The sequence below is a fragment of the Sceloporus occidentalis genome, unplaced genomic scaffold (assembly GCF_023333645.1).
Source record: "Sceloporus occidentalis isolate IW3139 unplaced genomic scaffold, rSceOcc1.0.p SCAF_22, whole genome shotgun sequence".
NCBI classification, from domain to species: domain Eukaryota; kingdom Metazoa; phylum Chordata; class Lepidosauria; order Squamata; family Phrynosomatidae; genus Sceloporus; species Sceloporus occidentalis.
The window spans coordinates 10,993,206-11,013,311 of record NW_028317002.1 but is presented as its reverse complement, the minus strand read 5'-3'; the positions used below and the strand labels follow the sequence as shown (position 1 = coordinate 11,013,311).

The 20,106-nt window shown below is 41.0% G+C and overlaps 1 protein-coding gene across 1 annotated transcript; it reads left to right on the top strand.

Moving 5' to 3' along the window:
• Window positions 1–672: 672 nt before the first annotated feature.
• LOC149301015 (NADPH--cytochrome P450 reductase-like) lies at window positions 673–19,803 on the top strand. The gene is made up of 15 exons (XM_089484638.1): window positions 673–860; window positions 11,215–11,263; window positions 12,297–12,425; window positions 13,787–13,936; window positions 14,275–14,399; window positions 14,555–14,644; window positions 15,624–15,722; window positions 15,939–16,055; window positions 16,332–16,450; window positions 16,802–16,983; window positions 17,232–17,381; window positions 18,129–18,396; window positions 18,694–18,839; window positions 18,935–19,020; window positions 19,659–19,803. Exons 1-15 carry the CDS (start codon window positions 673–675, stop codon window positions 19,801–19,803), a joined length of 2,043 nt encoding a protein of 680 aa, XP_089340764.1.
• Window positions 19,804–20,106: the final 303 nt, after the last annotated feature.

The window sequence follows — 20,106 nt, the reverse complement described above, 5'->3', positions numbered from 1 at the left end:
TCCGTATAATACTCTGTCAGGTTTACCTTGACCCTGTGTACTTATTTGAACCGCCCTTCATGTGCAAGCGTGTGAGGGACGGGTCATGAACTTTTTATTGCAAACACTGGCAACATTTTAAAATTTAGTAATCTACTCAACTCTAGCCTTTTTTTCACGCTTACTATGTACCTTTTTAGCTAAAAGGGCCTAATCTTAAAAAGTTGGGCTTCAGAAACCCACAGAACACATTTCTCCCTTCACCATTTTGATTATAGTCCCATATACTTTCTTAACATCTGCGTGAAGCAAGCAGCCAAGTGGTTTGGACTTGATGGACGGACGAGTACTCTAGCCTCCTGATGATGCGCATGCCAAATGCGATGTCAGGAAAGTTTAATTGACAGTCTGCTCAGGGTTACTCTGAAAACTTTCCGCTCTTGGGTGCAAACGATTCCCGCATAAAATCCTGACAGCAAAGTATATTCTATTGTAAAATATCAGAAAAGGCATTTAAACAAATTGTTTAATCTAATAGATATTATTCAACTCATTAGTCCTGCAGTGTAAAACATATTCCACAAAAGGAATTTTTGTAACATTTCATATATGTATATTATGTGAACATCCTAATGTCCTTCATGGATTAACAATAATTCTGTTTTTTTTTCCTTTTTAGTTTGCACAATAAAAATGGGGGATTCCTGTGCAGATCAAAATATGTGCCATGCAGAAGAGGTTGGCAGTTCCCCCGAAGAAGCATGGTTTAGCTTTGCTGACATGTTTCTTTTTTCTCTCATTGTTGGACTGCTCACCTACTGGTTTTTCTTCCGCAAGAAGAAAGAGGAAGTAGTAGAATTCACCAAAATCCAGCCCACTGTGTAAGTAGCTCTTTCCCAGGGAAAACAATAGTCAGCATGATGGTCATGTATGTATGTTTAGCCCCTTATAACTGTTAATTACCCTGTAGCACACACAAAACTGGTCTGTTTCTCTTCTGTTACAAGTTGTACCGGGCCCCACAGTATGGCACCAAGGCACTTTAAATAGCAGGGGCGCATCGGACGAGGACTGTAGCGCCAAGGGGTGAAGTCTGTGCCAGCTGAGTCTCCCTAGCTTAACTTTCAACTGCTTCTGCATTCCTGTCTCTTTTCCCATAGCTCCGCTTTTTTTCTTTTTGTTCGTCTGTCCACCTTTTCATAAACATGGCCTTGGGCGTTCGTCCACAAAAACACAGAGCCTCCTGGCACACCCTCTCCCTCAATTTGGGATGGCCCCGAAGAGAAGTTGCAGAAGTACTCTGAGATGCCAGAATAACAAAGACTGATTCCCAGAGACAGATATGTGCACAATCGCTTCTTTCTACATGAATCCATTCTTGCATTTTGAAGTATTTTCTCAAAACTGCTGGGCCAAGCAGACAACCTCTGAAGGGCCAGGTTCATGAAGAAAAGGCAGAAGAACAAGAAGGGGCAAGAGAAGAAGTGGAGCTGAGGGAAAAGAGACAGGGATGCAGAAACAGTTGGTGGAGAAGATGAGGAGACTTTGTGTGTTAGAAAAAGCAGTGAAATGCAAACGAAAATGGTGATGGGAGTCGTGCTGTACCACGAACTCTCTGGCTCGCTACATATTGATAGGGACCATAGTGTATATTTTCTCTCAATGAAAAATATGTTGCCCGTGCACACTTTTCTGATGAGGTGACAAGTTACAGAAAAATCTAGTGCTTGGCCTCCATTTTTAGCTGCTGTTAAGCTTCCTGGGCACTAGGTGGAATCGGTGTGCACTGCCCTTTGGTTTTTGAAATGAAAGCATACTCCAGCATTCATATGCACTTTAATGCATATAAAAATTACGTGAGTCCTTCAAATTGTCACTCATATGTATTTGACCCTTTTCTTAGTGCCCCCCGACAAATGTAGTGCAGGAGATGTGTTTAGCCAAACACAACTGTCTGCATGTATACTCCCCTGCGATCACTTACAAAACTGTCTTGGCAAATGCTGCAGAAGGGGGAATGTTGAGCAGTGGCGCCTCCAGGTTTCATATTTAGGGGGGGCACATGGGGGGCCAGGGACCAAAGTAGGGGGGCCAATTATAAAACGGTACATATACACTATATATATATATATATATATATATATATATATATATATATATATATATATATATATATACACACACACGTTAGACGTGCATTTTTAACTACATAATATGCACTTATCTCTTTGAAGTAAAGACTGTGATTAAAATATGATTTCAAAATAACAGCTAAAGTGACAGTTATTTTTCATTCTTTAATATTAGCCCCTGCTGACAATATATATAAATATTACACCCTGCTTCCGATATATATTAATATTAACCCCTGCTGCGGATATATATTAATATTAGCCCCTGCTGCGGATACATACTTATATTATACCCTGCTGCCGATATACATAGAAATTATACCCTGCTGCCAACATATATTAATATTAGCCCCTACTGCCGATATATAGTATTAGTCCCTGCAGCCAATATATATAAATATTAGCCCCTGCAGCCAATATTTATTGATAATAGGCCCTGCAGCCAATATATATTAATATTAGCCCCTGCTGCCGATATATATAAACATTAGTCCCAGCTTCCGATATATATTAATATTAGCCCCTGCAGCCAATATATTTGCCACACTGACTGCAGATCAGGGGAAGACAGTGAGAGTCAGTGCAGTGTTCCCTCCTTCTGACTGCACCGTGACATTGAGAGGTCCTCTCCCCTGTAATCATCCCCAGAGTCCCTTTGTCCCCTCATTCACTAAACCATAGCGCTCTTTTACTTACACCCTGTAGTTCAGGTATAGATCAAATAAACAACACATGGAAACAGCACATGCAACTGAATGAGATTAAAAAAAAACTTGTATTTGCAGGTATACATAAATAATGTATGGAAACATAGCATTGCAGGTATAAACCAACAGAACACACAAACCCAGCATTGCAGGTATATATCAACTGGAAATCACATGTACGCTCAGCACTGAAGGTTTAGATCAAATAATCAACACATGGAAACAGCACTCCAGGTATTGATCAACTGAATAAGACATACAAATCCTATATTTGCAGGTAAACATTAATAACGTATGGAAATATAGCCGATACAGATAAACAGAATGACACAAAACCCAGCTTTGCAGATATAAATCAATTGGAAATTACATATAAACTCTGCATTAAAGGTATAGATAAAACCCCCTAAATTACAGGCATAGATCACTGGTCACACACCCCAAAGCCAACCCTGGTGTCCACACTGCCCACATAGAACCTGACCAGCACCTAAGTTACACATTATGTCAACTTTGTCCCCAAACAGCTGAACGTACGCCGTTTTTGTCCCATAAAGACCTCTCCCTCCCAATCTATCCTATCTACCCCCTCTCCCTCCCTATCTACCACATCTGCCTCTCTATCTACCACATCTCCCTCCCAATCTATCCTATGTACCCCCCTCTCCCTCCCAATCTATCCTATGTACCCCCCTCTCCCTCCCAATCTATCCTATCTACCCCCTCTCCCTCCCAATCAATCCTAACTATCCCCTCTCCCTCCCAATGTATCCCATCCACCCCCTCTCCCTCCCAATCTACCCCCTCTCCCTCCCAATCTATCCCATCTCCCTCCCAATCTATCCTTATCTACCCCTTCTCACTTCCTATCTACCTCTTCTGACTCTCTAACCCCCTCCTAACTTTCTAACCCCCCCTTTGAAGTTCACTTACCTTGGGCTTGTCCAGCGGTGAGATCGCGAGGTCTCTGTATCCCTGGTTCTGCCGGCTTCACTGCTGGGCGCCGGATATGACGACATATACCGGCGCTCGGCTTGAAATGCCGGCACTGCGAACCAGGAAGAGGCCTCGCGGTCGCGGAGAAGAGTGAGAGGCGCCGAACGGTTGCTGAGAACTTATTCCTCAGCAACCGCTCGGCGCCTCTCGCTCTCTCCTCCGGGTCTATTAAAAAAAAAAAAAAAAGACGGCGTTTCAATTGGGGGGGCACACCGGGGGGCACAGCATGATGTAGGGGGGGCCATGGCCCCCTCTGGCCCCCCCCCTGCCGACGCCACTGATGTTGAGACCCTCCTGCCCATATGCAGCAACTGTTTTCATTGAATTTGACTGGGATATTTTTCTACCAACATCTGGTGCATCTCATGTGGTGCATAAGCGCATTTATTTTTTTATTTTTTTTCAGTTTGGAAAAAGTACTCAGAGTAGTTTAATATGCATTTTTTAGGGCACTAGATTGTTCCTATTAATAATTAACCAAGACACATCTGTGTGTCACTCTTCACCTGCATATATTAGAAAAAAACTGTGATGTGCTAGTCTAAAGTTCACCTCTCTATTTCAAGGCTTGTGATGTCATAGGAGGCAGGATTACATGAGTTCATCAATTTTTTTTTTTCTGGTCATGATCTCAATACCTTAAAGAGGAACAGGGAAAGCAGCCAGGGAGTAACTAGAAACCACATGGCCCTGGTGCCCCAACTTCACCAAGCAACATGTCCCACAGTGCCATCGCTGCCTCCTCACAGCTTGTCTGTGCCATCTTTGCCCCCACACGGCTTGCCTCTGCCCCTGCAGGAGTGGTGTGTCTCTTCCTCCGTGCTGTGTTCAGACTGATTCAGCATGAAGGAAGTGTATCATCTTTACACTCTCTGTGCCGCTAGCTGCGGGTATTATGTGCACCTAGCGACTTTAAATGGATGGCAGGGCTGGACTGGGATTTAAAGCCAGCACTGAAGTAATTGAATGTTAGCCCCATATTTCATGGTGCCATTTTTGGACACAGTGCACATGTCAGATTTTGAATGCAATATTTCTTGTTTATAATGTATATGTAGATAGATTATAGATAAAGTGTTAGTAGGTATGTATGTTTTATGATGTTAGAGTATTTGTATGTATGTGTTAGGGTAGAACTGCCTCTGACCATAATCATCCCTTACGAAAAATTACTGCAGTTTTTTCTGAAGTAATACTGCAGTTTTTTGGACATGAAAAAACTGCAATACTGCACTTTTACTGCAGTATTACTGCACATTTACTGCATTTGTACTTCACTGTACTGCACTTTTACTGCACTTTTTTTTTTATATTGCAAACCTACAGTTGTGCTTCAATGTACCGCAGCTTTATTGCATTTGTACTTCCGTACAAAAATTGCAGTAAAACTGCAGTACAGTGAAGTACAAATGCAGTAAAAGTGCAGTATTGCAGTTTTTTCATGTCCAAAAAACTGCAGTATTACTTCAGAAAAACTGCAGTAATTTTTTCGTAAGGGATACCCCTAACATCCTAATTCATTCCAATACCTAACCACAATTGTTATCCCCACGCCATCATATTCCTCCCCACCATCATTGCTATCCCCTTCCATTATCACCCCATATTGCACAACAATAATCCCCCTCAATCTTCACTCTCCCTAACATAACATATCACCTTTATACCCATCCTGCCCGTCTTTGTCCCCAAACATCTTATCAGTGCCACCAGTCTGCCATCTGTGTAAACAAACAGCATTTAAGTGCCTGCCAAACAGCTTACCTTTGACATGTTTGCCCCCTAAACACTTACACACAAGCGCTTTACACACTTATACATACATTCTCATTCTATCATACATTCATACATACCCCTCTTACCTCATTCACTTTCTCTCTAGCACTTGCACACTGTGTGAGCAACTTTTTACTGTGGGGTTACGTCTGCCAGTCGGCGTGTCGGATAAGATGTCTTATTTGATGCGGCGCTGACTGGCATAAGCACAGTGGAAATGGCTACATACACAGCACGCCATTGACTAGCCGACGTAACCCTATGGTAAGTGCGAGGCTGATCGCTTTTATGTGTGCCTGAGGCTGCCAACACAACTGTAGGGACAAACTCTTGTTGCATTCTCAACCCCTAGGACTCTGATTGTTATGCCCCTAAAAGAAGCCTAAATGAATGAATGGATAGATGTCCTATTGAATCCTGACTTAAATATAAGACGCCTTAAAATTCATGTTCTGAAGCATTGGCTTTAAGGAGACTAAATGAATGCTCTGATGTGCGTGAGCTTATCCAGTGACATCCTTAATAGCTGGCTTGTTAGCAGCCATTGTGGAATGGAGCTGAGCAGCTGCTGTACAGAAAATATTTTAATATGTGACAGATCTAGGTTTTTTTTTTTTACTTCTAAATCTTTTGCCAGCTGCTTTCTTCAGTTCAAAGTAACTTGCACCAGATTGAACCGATTTACTAACACTCATAAATTTCTATGTGATCACGTTCACAATGGGTGTGTGATACTGCACATGAACAGGCTTGGTTTCTTTAAAAAGCTTGTCTGTATGTTGGGTTTTGTACTGATACTAGGCTTAAGTATCCTAGAGTAAAGTTACATTGAGGTTTTCTTTGTGTAAAAAGTTAAAATTACTCTGGACTGTTAAATTCTAAAACGTATTTTTAATGCCAAACATGTCTGACCGCAACCATCTTTGTGAGTTCAGATTCTTGGTTTTGGAAGATGCTAAAGTAGAGCATTTTTTTTACACCCTGCTATTTAGACAATAAATACATGCCCTCTACAATAAGATTACCACATAAAAAAAAAGTCTCATTAAAACTACCAAATTCATTGTGCTTGATGCCAAGTCACATTTGTTCTTCTGCATGTAGAATTCATGGTGCCTAATTAGTACTGCTTTTCCCAAGAAACTGCTACCAAGTATCAACTTCCCTTTGAGCCAGTGCTAATTAGGCTTCTATAAGATGACCCATTGAAGTAGCTCTACCTACACGTGCTCATTAGCAGGAATTATTGGTGTTGTAATGGATGTTTCCTGAGGCTGGAGGGTCTCTTGAAGGAGCGATGGGGGCTTTATTTGCCATTTATTAAACGCAGATGTTGTCAGTTCTCTGTTTGAGTCAACTATGCTTCTGAAATTGCTTAAGCTATGTATTGTTTGCATAGTGTTTTCAGTTCATCAGACATAGCTGTAATGCAGCTCTATTAAGTGTGCCATAGATACAGTTTTATACTAGTTCCAGAACCCAACAGGTCACTTTCAGTTTTTAATGATTCGATTGTGATTATAATAATGGTTTGCAAAGATGAAGCGGTCCCTAAGCCACAGGTCACTAGTGGTGCAACAGCCCTGTATCTCATATGACATGGCAGGTGGTTTTGGGCTGAAGTTTCACCAGCTGTACCCTAGGGATTTCTTGAGGCTATGTCTGCTGTATATTTAAACACTTTAATCTTCTGTATGGTCGTTGAATGCAGGGGACGTGTTCAACTAAATGTTGAGAGGTACATGGCTGGAAGAATCTGTTGGCTGGATATCAGGAAGCACCACTTTGGTGTATGATAGCTGGTAGGGCTCTCATCCCCTCTCCTCAGTAGCTACACTAATATTGAAGTATATTCGAGGGTTGAGATGGGTGTCTACATGGTAGGTCTCTTGATCACTATCTAAACTTTGCTTTAACTGCTTCCGCACCATGGAAATAACCCAGCAAGGGACATTTCTGCTTTGGACAGATCGTCCTATGCATTTACACTTTCCTCCAGCTCCTTGGCTTGCTGCAGATGCTTTCGGCCGAATGCGTGTCCTACTTACCATGGTTCATGTGCAGTACAACTTGCCTCACCTTTTAACCAGTAAAGAATGCATATTAAAATACTTGTCCTGGATAACTCGGAGAATTGACTGATCTTAAATTGGTATCTGCAAGATTCTGTCAACCATTCAGCTCTTCATGTGGGCAGCCTGGAAACCAAAATTCATGGCTAATGTGCTTAGCAATGGGCTCAAAATCACAAAGCTCAATAGATATGTGTACAGGAATGCAAAATAAAACTATAGAATCTTTAATTATTCAAGCGACTGTTTAGCTCTTTGCTACTCTGTTACCGGTGTTCGTCCAAAATTTCCAACCTTTTCCTCTGCTGCTAGAATGCTTGGGGTGAAAAAAAAAAAGCCTATGGATCACACTCCGTTTTCCTGCTATGACCGCTGTATAAGATGTTTGCATAAGGGATTCCTTGTGGGTAGGGAGGCCCAGCGAGGAAGCATCAGACATTGAACTCCAGAGCAGAATGTATTTGACCGTCTTACAAAAGAAGGCTCGTATTACAGGATGTGGGAAAGCTAGGAACCGGGAGACAAAGTCTGCAGCTATGACTATTGTGTTCACCGTCTTCCAAAAGCTTCAGTGTCTTGTGTGTTTTTCATTCTGCCTTTTAGCAAGGTAAATCCTTTTTAGTGGCCCAAATCAAATGTCTGCATGCACGCCGTAATACACTGCTGATTATGTATGGGTGTATTCTTTTCAAAACACTTTCTTCTCTGGCACCATGTTAACAAGATGATTCAACCAATAACCAATCCTTGGGTATTACAAACATATTGGTTTTTATAACCACGTTGGTTTGAGCAATGTTGGCACGGCAAGACTTATTAGATGCTGACAGCTCTGTCCACTAGTAGTTTGACTGCATACGGTAATTTTCATGAAAAGGACAAACTCTTTTGGCTGTATGACTGCCCGTATGAGGAACATTTTCTGATTGACAGTTGCTTCTATCAAATCACCCTGACTCAGTGAGTCACCACTCATGCTATGCAGCCCAACAAGTTTTTTTGTCAATAGTAAAAAACAAACAAAAAAAACCCCAGATTCCTCCAGGAGGCCTGATTATTAGTGGCTGTGTTGACCGGAGTACACACCTAAGGTGATTGAGGTGACGCCCACAAGTAACTGCTAAGACCATGAGAATTGGTTTGCTTGAGATCAGCCCCATTGTTGGACCTCAAAGTTTACTTTAAGTCATCTCGACTCAGCCGTTGATGTCAAGTATGAATTTCCAGTCGGGCAACTTAGTCGGACAGAAGCAAAGTTGTGGCAGATTACATGTCATTTTACCAACACCAGCATAGTGGTGTAAAATGAAAAATTGTAAGAGACACTGATAACCTTAAAACTGCCAATATACATAATTAACAATGACATGAACAAATCTGCACCAGTGTAGTTCTGCTATAAAAGGAGAAATTACAAAATATACCAGTAACGTTAAAACAGCCAATATACAAAAAGAACAGTATTGTGAACATGCTGGTACAGAAGAAGGTTCTGCTCTTCCAAGCTTAGTCTGTCAGGTAATCATGTAATCTGGAATATCAATCTCTTCAAATATACGGGAGTAATTTTATATCAAGGGAAGTTCGAGTGAGGACAGTTCATGAGATAATCGGTTAAACCTCTAATGGTACAACGGTGGTTATCGTGAATTTGTTTTGAGGTTTTTGTCCCATTAGATCTGTAATTAGTTATAATATATGTCAATTTAGTATCAATTTACAGTGTTGCAAAACAACAAGTTCAGCAAGCATACAGACAGTTGGCTGTCATTGCTTTCATTAACTCTGAGGCTCCACTCCTATTGACTTCAGTGGGAACACTGCAGTGCATGTGCAGTGAGCATACTTAAGTACACTTCCTGCTTTTGGAAGAGGTAGGTAGAGGAGGAAAATGAAACAGTCTCCAATAGCAGAATGCATGGATAGACTTGCATACAGTAAACTGCATCGGAGTCATTCAAAACGTTTGGAATATGAGTTGAGTGGTCATTTTTAATATGGGAAACTTGATGTCTTATAGTGGGTGTAAAGCTGGATCATATGTGTCATGGTGGGGTTGGAGGTCCATTCTGTGATACAAAACAGTTTCCCAGGAAACCAAAGGGTGGTGGAAGGAAGGGAGTGTGGATTTACTTGTTCTAAACAGATAGAGGAAGAAGGAGGAGGGGAGGCTGCTGAGCAGCGGACCCTGGGATCTTTAATTCTCCCTTTCCATTCTTTCCTCATTCTTGCCAGATGTGAAGGATTTTTCTGCTTTTCCTTGTTTGCGTTTCCCCTCTCCCATGCTGCCTGTACAGCTTTTAAGAAGTTGTCGTGTCCCCAGGAGGGGTGTGTTGGAAAGGCTGCCTAAATGATTGTAACAGCATTTTTCAGCCTGCTTAGTACACGCTGCTCTTGTCTCGTATTCTGGATAAGCTGAGACCATTTTAAGCATACTTGGAGTATGGCAAGATGAAAAGGTTTTGGGCCAGAGTGCAATCTGCTGCAGGCAACTTACATTTTTTGTAACTTTACAAGAAAGTAAAGTGCTGCTACAGAAAAAATGGGGTGTTTCAGCTCGGTCCCCCAAGAAGAGGTCTCTTTGGCAAGGTCAGTTTGTGTTTCTTTGGCAGGACCATAAGGTGGCTGTGGTGTGGCGTTCTCCCAAGTGTATCTTTTGTAGATCTCTCTGTATTCATGTGAGTGAGAGAGCAAGTTGGGGAGGGGGAATCCACTGAGAAAGTTGGAGTGTTTTTGTTTTTTTTCTCTTGGTTTTCTTTCCAAGGCCGTTTGAACTCTGCTCGTGAGAATCTGAATCTCATGTTCCTCTCTCGGGGAGTCCAGCTCTGACATCCTCTCTCCCAAACCAAATGCAGTGACATTATATTTGTTCGGACTGTAGTGTTTGTTCAGTGGCCTTTTCCCCAGGCTATATGGGCTATACCCCATTTTTTTTCTGTAATCCAGGGCCTGTAATATAAAACATAATTGTGCAATCGTACTGTTCCTTGTGATCTGTTAAAATGAAGATTATATCTAGCTGCATAGTCACATAAACAAACTTTGTATTTTACCCTTGACAATTTAGGAGCCACATCATGGGAAATTCTTGTAGGGGGTCTATTTTGCTTCCTTGCTATTAAGTATTGTTCTTTACTATGTTTGTTTTTAACTATTTTTTTCGGTAATGGGGACATCCGCATAGAGGTATTTTTGTCTTCCAATGAGGAATTCATATGCCACAATATTAATAAAATCATCGGTGATATAGTAATTAGCAAGCCCCCTGCATTCCAACATGCCAAAGATGCACCAAGTCTGCAGACATTATCAAAATGACATACACATTTGTATTTCTTATAAGCAAGGCAAAAAGATGAAAATGTGTATAAAACCCTTGTCTGTTTTTGAGCTTCCTCCCAAATTACCTTGTGTTTTACTATTTGCCACATTGTGAATGTGTACAAAAATGTGAATGTGTACAAAAGAGTAATTTCTCAGTCTCTTGCTAGCCATGACACATCTAGAGCCACCAAGAGACTGTCATTAACACTTTGCGTTATTCTGCAGGAGCAGTTCCTCTGCCCGGGAATCCAGCTTTGTGGAGAAGATGAAGAAGACGGTGAGTATTGTTTGTTTATTACCTGAGTGCATATCTGTACCTTGTAACTTAGTGTTTCAACTATATTGTTTCTAAATATTAACTAATCAAAAGCTACCCAGCTCAGGAACGATGGATGGATAGACAGAGGTGGAACCTTTTTTTATTTTTTTTTACTTTTAATTGTATTGCTCTTCAGACTTTTATTCTACAGTTTGATATTTGTGATAAAAGACCTACATGCTGTGAAATAAACGCTGCTTTGAGAAATCATCTGGTTTTCTCAGTCCAGGAGCCGTTCCCCTAAAATGACATTATACTGACCTTTTACCTTATGACAGTTATGCCCTCTGGAATGCTGTTTGACACAAACTTCAGCCGCTTTATTCCTGTATTTTGCCCTCATCTGCACTTAATTTAGATTAGCTGGTGCACAGAACGGAGGAAATTGAGAAATTAAGACAAAGCAGTACAGGAAGCCATGCTGTTGAATGCCAATTTTGTAACAAAAAAAATGGTTTCCCTCGGCTTAACGGGACAGTCTAGTACCCCACCAGTAAATGCATAATAACATATTTAAATTATGTATACCTGGTAAAAGCACCTTAAGTAAGAATCCTGCTGCATACCGCCAATGAATGGCAGGAAAGTTCTACCATTGAAATGAATAGGAGTATTTTTTGTGCCTGCCTGAGAGGGCGCAGCACCTCTCACATAAGAGTTTGTTGCTGGCTGGCAGTGAGTATGCGTAAGTGTACACCGATGAGCATAAGATACATTTAGAAACATAGAAAGTGACGACATATAAGAACCATTTGGCCCATCCTCTGAAGACAGATGGAAGAGGTATGTGTGCCATCCTGTACGTCCCTCCACATAAGCATAATGCTGATGAATCCCTGTAGAATGAATAAAGCTATTCCCACATTTCATCTTTGCATATACCAGCACTGTGTGACCGCTAAACATCTTTTCTGCTCACTGTACTCTCTACTTGACATGTATGACCTGCTTCTAACTTTCATTAAGTTCATGTTCTCCTATTTATCACTAGGGGAAAAATATAGTGGTGTTCTTTGGCTCCCAGACTGGAACAGGAGAGGAGTTTGCCAACCGACTGGCCAAGGATGCTCATCGTTACGGCGTGCGCGGGATGGCCGCTGACCCAGAGGAGTATGACATGGTGAGAATTGGGGGGGAAAGGGAGCTACGTGCATCCATCTTACAAGCTTGTGCATGTGGAGAAACCTGGAAGCGTGTCGGGAGGCCTCACGTGGGCTTACTTAGCGTCTTGGGTGTGGGACAAATTAAAAAATGTTGCCGCCCGTAAAAGGGTTGCAGGTGTACAATGCGGGCCGTCTTTTTTTTTTTTAATGCTTTTTAGTGCTTTGGGTTCTCTCATACCTGTTTGCAATCAGATTCTCATTACTCTGCTTTCTGAAATGTGCTTTCCCCCTCCCCCTACTTAAATGGCATGCCATTCCTCAGACAGGGCACCAGATTACAGCGGCCATTGTGTTTCTTCCTGCCACTTTGTTGCTGTTAGGTCTTTTGTGTGGAAATGTCTGGGCTTGTTGTGCCTCTTATTGCATGTTTAATCAATTAGCACATTCCTAAGCAGACACACAAGTAAAGCTGTGCATGCGAAGCACAGAGCTGATTAAAAGCAGTCATCGGCAGGCAGCTACCATTCTTTGTTGGGCTTGGCTTTTGTCTAAACCGTGTGAAAGGTAACAGTACAATAAAAAGAGTGATGCAAAACGCTGCTACGCGGAGCAACTTTTTCAAGCATGGCATTGCTGAAACAAAAATGTGGGGGCAAAACTAAAATAATGGTGACCCCTTAACTCTAAGCATGACGTAGTGATGAATAAATGAGACTGTGTCCATCGGATGTTTCAAGGGTTGGAAGAAAACCTAAAAATACAGAGAAGATGCCATCAGTCTGATGTGAGATTTGCTCCTTTTGGGATACACGCTACCACCTTGTTCCTTGACTTGTGTTGGGCCGATTAACCACGCCCCCCATTTTCCATTTTGTCAGAACTTAGAGTATCTTCAGTAAGTTTATTGTATTTGGTCAGAGACGTTTCTCTGTGTTCTTCACACAGCGCAGATAGTGCTCACAACTAATATATACTTCAGTCTGGTGGTCTCTATCTTCAACACCTTCAAAGTTTAAAGATGAAAATGTCCTGCGTATTACCAGCAGACGTTTTCCTTGCACAACCTCCTTGGTGCCAAATGAAAGGCTCAAATAAATATCTGCTACAAAAGGGGTTTTTAGGTAGGACTCCAGGTACCACTGCCCTTCATGTCCCACTCTGCCAGGACCTAGTTTGTTGGTTTTTTTGTCCATTTATAAATTCCACGTACAGTTACATAGCACATATAATGCTGGACTTTAGTGGTTGCCATAAAAACATTTTTATTATTACCCATGGCACATGTGGCAAACCTACACATGTATACATTGTTCGAGTGAAGGTTGTTTGGTTTATTGCTTCCATGAGGACATAGAATTGTTTATTTTCCTCTTTGCAGGCCGATCTGAGCCGTCTTACTGAAATTGAGAACTCGCTTGCTGTGTTTTGCATGGCCACGTACGGTGAGGGTGACCCTACAGATAATGCTCAGGATTTCTATGACTGGTTGCAAGAGGCAGACATCGATCTCACTGGCCTGAAGTATGCGGTTAGTAACATACACTTTTTTATTTTTTCCTTTGATTAATCTGCGCTTCAGCCTTCCCGCTCTGATAAGTGTATATATGTATCAAAAGTTGTTAAAGGCTTGCATCCAAGGGGTTAGTTAGTCCTCTAGACCATGTAAATGCACAAAGGAGTCATGCTTTACACCAAACATTGGTAATGCTGGTTTAGACTAAAGTCCCAGAAATATTTTCTAAAGAACTATACCTTTACTGGAAGATTAAAAGGCACCCAAAGTCTTACTAGACCTAGTCTGGCAGTATTGTGCATTGCTGTTTAAGCTTTGTTGGAAGTAACGCTATGTTGTGCAATTTGTTCCAGGTATTTGGCCTTGGGAACAAGACATATGAGCACTTTAATGCCATGGGTAAATATGTGGACAAAAGACTGGAAGAACTGGGAGCTGAGCGAATCTATGAGCTCGGGATGGGGGATGACGATGGCAAGTGAGTAAACGAACCCGAAATGTCCGCACGTTTTGTTTTTTGGGTTGTTTTTTTTTTTTTTTGATCGAAAACAATGCTGGGGTGCATCATGAGGTCAGACTACGAAAACACCCACAACTTTTGGTATTGAAACCAACATTTCTGTTCTTGCTCAGCTTGGAGGAAGATTTTATCACATGGAGAGAGCAGTTTTGGCCTGCAGTTTGTGAGCACTTTGGCATAGAGGCAACAGGAGAAGATTCCAGGTGAGCAGCCTCCCTCTGGCAATTTATTTTTGTTGTTTTGTAAACAGAAGTCTTGAAAACTATTACTGGAAAATTAAAGTGCTCATTTAGCATTTGTTTAACCCCTTTTTGACCAGAGGTTTTACCCTTCCTTTCATTTAGCATGTCTTTGTTCAACCATTATTCCCCATTTCCATGTTTAGTGTGCGCACACAAATTATATATTGATTTTTCAAGCACAGGTACAACTAACTCTTTAACAAAAAAAAAAAAGAGAGAGAGAAAAAACCCTATAAGGTACTATGTTAGGGATCAATCTGGTATTCTAGATTATAAAATATATGGGTATGCATGTAATCGGGGGGGGGGGGCGCGTTGCAAACAGTGGCACCTAAAGTGTAGAAGAAATTATGTATACTAGTATTAGCCGTTATTACATGTTTCTGTGGTTTAAAATGCAAGCCCTATTTTTTCCTAGTGGGGAAAAAATGATTAATTGTTGTGGGTACATCAAACACTGAAAATGGGAATATTAACTAAACCCACATATGGCAAAAATGTGCAGTAATAATGGTACTAAATTAATGGTAACGAACGTTTGATTCCTGTGGCAGTTGTATAGTAATAAGTCAGGTTTGCACTTGACTAAAATAAACATTTTGCATTTAACAAGCTTGACATCCACAGAGGTGATCTCGTTTAACATTCAGCTTCTCCTGTGGGAAAATATCCTACAACTCTGAAATGTTTGCACACAAAATAAATTTACTTGAAAACCACATGATAGTTTAATTTGTCTGTGATTATCTGTAGATCATGTGCTGCCAGCTCTTCACGGGTTTTCTACCAGTGGTAGAGGCGAATACAATGAAGGAATCTAACCATGCACAGGATATTGCAAGAAGGCTGTTTTAAATAAAAAATAAATAAATAAATGCTTTTGTTTTACATTTACTGTGATAATGAGCTGTTATCATTGATGGATGTCTGCCTCCTATAGCATTCGTCAATATGAACTTGTGGTGCACACTGATGAAAACATGAACAAGGTTTACACTGGAGAGATGGGCCGCCTGAAAAGTTACGAGACACAAAAACCGTAAGTACTGGTTTTGGTAGCGATGTGAGAAACAAACATTGATTTGGCTAATCTAATTATGGCAAATACCAAAAGTTAGTCTTAAATAGGATGCTGCAGGAAAGGCATGCTGTGTATCTAATGGCTGATTTGGTAGTAATTGCAGCGCTAGGCACCTTTAGGGAAAGACCTTCCTGATTTCATTCTAAAGTATATATTCTCTCTATCTCTATACAGACCATTTGATGCAAAAAATCCTTTCCTGGCTAATGTCGCTGTAAACCGGAAACTCAACCAGGGTGGGGAGAGACACTTGATGCATTTGGAATTGGATATCAGTGGATCAAAGATCAGGTATTGCTCCTCTGCTTATGTCAGTTGAACTGTTACATTTTGCTCACTAACATATCTACCGCATAATCAGGCGGTTTAATACCATCTAAATTTATTGGGTAACTCATGATTAACATGTACGAAATGTTAGCGCACCATCTTCTTAATTGTGTTATTTTATACCATAAACTTAAATTTATATTGACTTTTACAAATTGTCATCTGTAGTGCAATGCAATGTGTTTTAATACAAGTCTTCACAGAATCCTGCTTAAAGATATCCACGTTGTCCCTTAGGTACGAGTCTGGCGATCACGTTGCCGTTTACCCAGCCAATGAATTGTCACTTGTGAATAAGCTGGGAGAGATCCTGGGAGCCGACCTTGACACTGTCATATCATTAAACAATCTGGATGGTGAGTTATTAGTTAAGCAGTGTACCTGCGTGCATTCTAACCCTGCAAACGGAGAAGCACAGTTCTGGACTCTGTGTCCCTCTCTTTCATAATACAAACGCCATTGATTGCCTTCCTGATGATGCTGAAAGACTAGGGCTATTGAGTTCAGAGTTTGAGCTTCTGGAGTTTGCCCTGGAGTTTACCTGTTCAAGTGAGCTTTGTGCTATGTTACTGGGAAAGTTTCCTAGTTTTAGATCAATTCTAACCTTTGACTGAAATGATTAGTAAAAAAAAAAAAAAATTATAATCCTGGAGAGGTATTTAAGCTTTTGTGGCTTCTGAATGGTTTTCCCGCAACTTTCATTGTAGAGGAGTCCAACAAGAAGCATCCATTCCCCTGTCCAACCACATATCGTACTGCACTCACCTACTACTTGGACATCACCAACCCCCCTCGCACTAATGTACTTTATGAACTGGCACAGTATGCCACTGACGCGAAAGAACAAGACAATCTACGCAAGATGGCCTCCTCAGCACCAGATGGCAAGGTGAGGTTACCACTTTTTAGAAGAGCGCTTGATGAGCAGGCATTAAAGGCTAATTTTGGGTACACTCTAGCATACATGTAACTTTTTGCCACACATATCTGTGGCATCTATCATGATATGGTCGGGTTAAAATACATATTGCTTGGCTGGTATACATTAATATACCTTATATGACCCTTTCCGTTTTATATCTAGTTTTCTGGCTTCCTCTAAATGAATTTTTCCCTATTCTGGCTCTGCTTTTACAGGCTCTGTACCTCTCTTGGGTTGTTGAATCAAGAAGGAATATTTTGGCCATCCTGGAGGATACACCATCATTGCGCCCCCCTCTAGATCATCTGTGTGAGCTGTTGCCTCGCCTTCAAGCACGATACTACTCCATCGCTTCTTCTTCAAAGGTATATGCTCTTGCACATGTATCAGACCAAAGCAGACAGTCCACAAGCCATCTTTGGCCTTCCAAAATAATGCCCTTATACATTTTGTTCAGTAATGGTATGGGTGTATGCGATTAAAAGCTTTTTTCATTTGGTATGAGGCTTTGCCAGCTGTTTGCACATTATGTGCAGTAAATCCAAATGAATATTATGTTGGTAATTTTACAAGAAAAACTGATTTATTTTCCTTTTTATACTAAATACTCAACTAGATTATTTGGCAGGTTAGTTGTGTGTAAAACTGCTACAAAAATAGTCTGCAGTTCTGCTACTGTGGTGTAACGGTGTTTGTTTGGGGGTTTTTAATACCACCTGCTGATTTAACAAATATCTTTCAGGAACAGGTCTGGCCTAAACATGCAGGCTTAAATAGTTGCTGTTAGGATCCGTGCGTAAAGGGGGTATTAGAGAAGTAGTTCAACCCGGGAGTTAAAAATCCTCCGGCCAGCCCTGTTCGCAAGTTGTAGAATAGCTTACATTTCCAGTTCCTTCACATTGATAAATTCCCAATTTAAGTTCATGTTATGATGGTCAAACCTGACTTTTCCTAGTAGTCTGCTATATAAAACTGCGCAGTTTTTTGTTTTTACACCGTTCTGAATTGTATTGTATTTCAACCCGTTTGTTACAAAATGTAACTTTTTTGCCTTTGCTAAGAAAGTGGAATGTAACCCAAAATGCATACATTTTTCATCCGTGTCAATGTAGGTTCATACCAACTCTATACATATTTGTGCTGTGCTGGTTGACTACACCACTAAGACAGGACGACAGAACAAAGGGGTGGCCACAAACTGGCTCATGCACAAGCAGCCAACTGACAATGGTCTCAAATCCACAGTACCCATGTATGTCCGCAAATCTCAATTCCGTCTGCCATTTAAACCCGCTACCCCGGTCATCATGATTGGGCCAGGCACAGGCATTGCCCCATTCATAGGTTTCATCCAGGAGAGAGAGTGGCTGAAGCAACAAGGTGGGTAGGAGATAAAAACTCCAAATCTCATGGTTTGGCTCTTTTCTACAATCACAGCAACTTAATGCAATTGTATGAAAACACACAAGTAGTCTCGTTCACTCAGTACAACAGTCTAGTGTTTGCAGAAATACAGGACTTTACAGTAACTTTAAATTAACTTTCTCGTTGTACTCTTCATAAATAAAAAAATAATAATAAAAAATTGTTGTTGCAACACTGTGGAAGTTAGAAATACAATTATTGGAAATGTTATATTTTAAGCAATTTGTTATGGTTGCATGGTATGTTTTTCAGGCAAGGAAGTTGGAGAAACTGTCCTGTACTATGGCTGCCGGCATGAACATGAAGATTACCTTTATAAAGAAGAACTGTCTCGTTTCTACAAGGACGGTGTACTCACACAGCTCAACGTTGCCTTCTCTCGAGACCAGGAACAAAAGGTACGTCTGAGTTGCCCATCCGCTCACCAAGCAAAGGTTGCTTTCATTAAAGAAAAGTGGGAACTCTATTAAAAATATATATTTTTTTTTTGCAGGTTTATGTCCAGCATATACTAAAGAAGAATAAAGAAAACGTGTGGAAACTGATAAACGATGAGAATGCACACATTTATATCTGTGGGTAAGTATAGGTCTCTGGTTAAAAAGTAAATGTGCAGGAACTTTGGGTTTGGCCAGTGCTTGGACAATGGTTTCTGCATTAAGGTCAAGACTTGCTGTTTCCAAACTTTCTTAAAATTTTTGTGTCATGGAACAGTAAAGTTAATTTTTTTTTTATTATTATTCCCCTCCCCATCGCCAGTGAGTTATTATCCACAGAAAGTAGGGAGATGTTGTGGTCCCTTGTTAGCCGCTTCTCTGATGTGTACCTCTTGCATTTACTTGCCTGGTTACATAGAAGAGAACATGTTGCCCCAACCAAGCTAAGCCCCTTCGATTTTATTTATTTATTTATTTATTTTGTGCATCCCTGGGTATATTCACTAGGAATGCCCAACCCTAGGAGCTGGCCCTGTATAATACTTTTGAGGTGTCTATCTCAACATCTCCTTACTATGTGTATGCACGGCCAACTGCGCTCTTCATGCAGAAGAAGCTACCTGGGGTTAATCAGCGAGTCAAAATAAAAAGTTTTGCAAGTCCTGCAAAAGCAAAGATTATTAGATCTTACGGTTTTTTTTTTTGGTTTTTTTTTTTTGGTTTTGGTTGGAAATGTAATTCCAGGTTTCAATATCAACTTAATTGTTTCTCTGCTTGCAGTGATGCTCGTTACATGGCCCGCGATGTGCAGAATGCTTTCTATGAAATTGTTGCAGAGTATGGCAAGATGGAGCATGCCCAAGCAGTGGATTACATCAAGAAACTAATGACCAAGGGCCGCTACTCTCAGGATGTCTGGAGTTAATCCGGGCAATGTGTCTGTGAAAAGAGTACTTTACCTAGACATGACCTCCATTGCAGTCCGTGACCCAATTCATGAACAGTCGAACAATAACCCTTCAGCCAGCTGCACCCCTCTTAATCAGAATGCTTGTTATGGAGGAGAGGACTTTTATCCCACTAACCAATATAATATTTGGTGTATATCCGTAAGGACGTTTTCATAGGTTCCAAATTCTTACCAACGTTGTTGACCTGAAAGGCAGGTTAGACAGCAGGAAGGAAATCCCCCACCAAGGTTTTAGTCTGTTTTCGCAGATATCTTCTC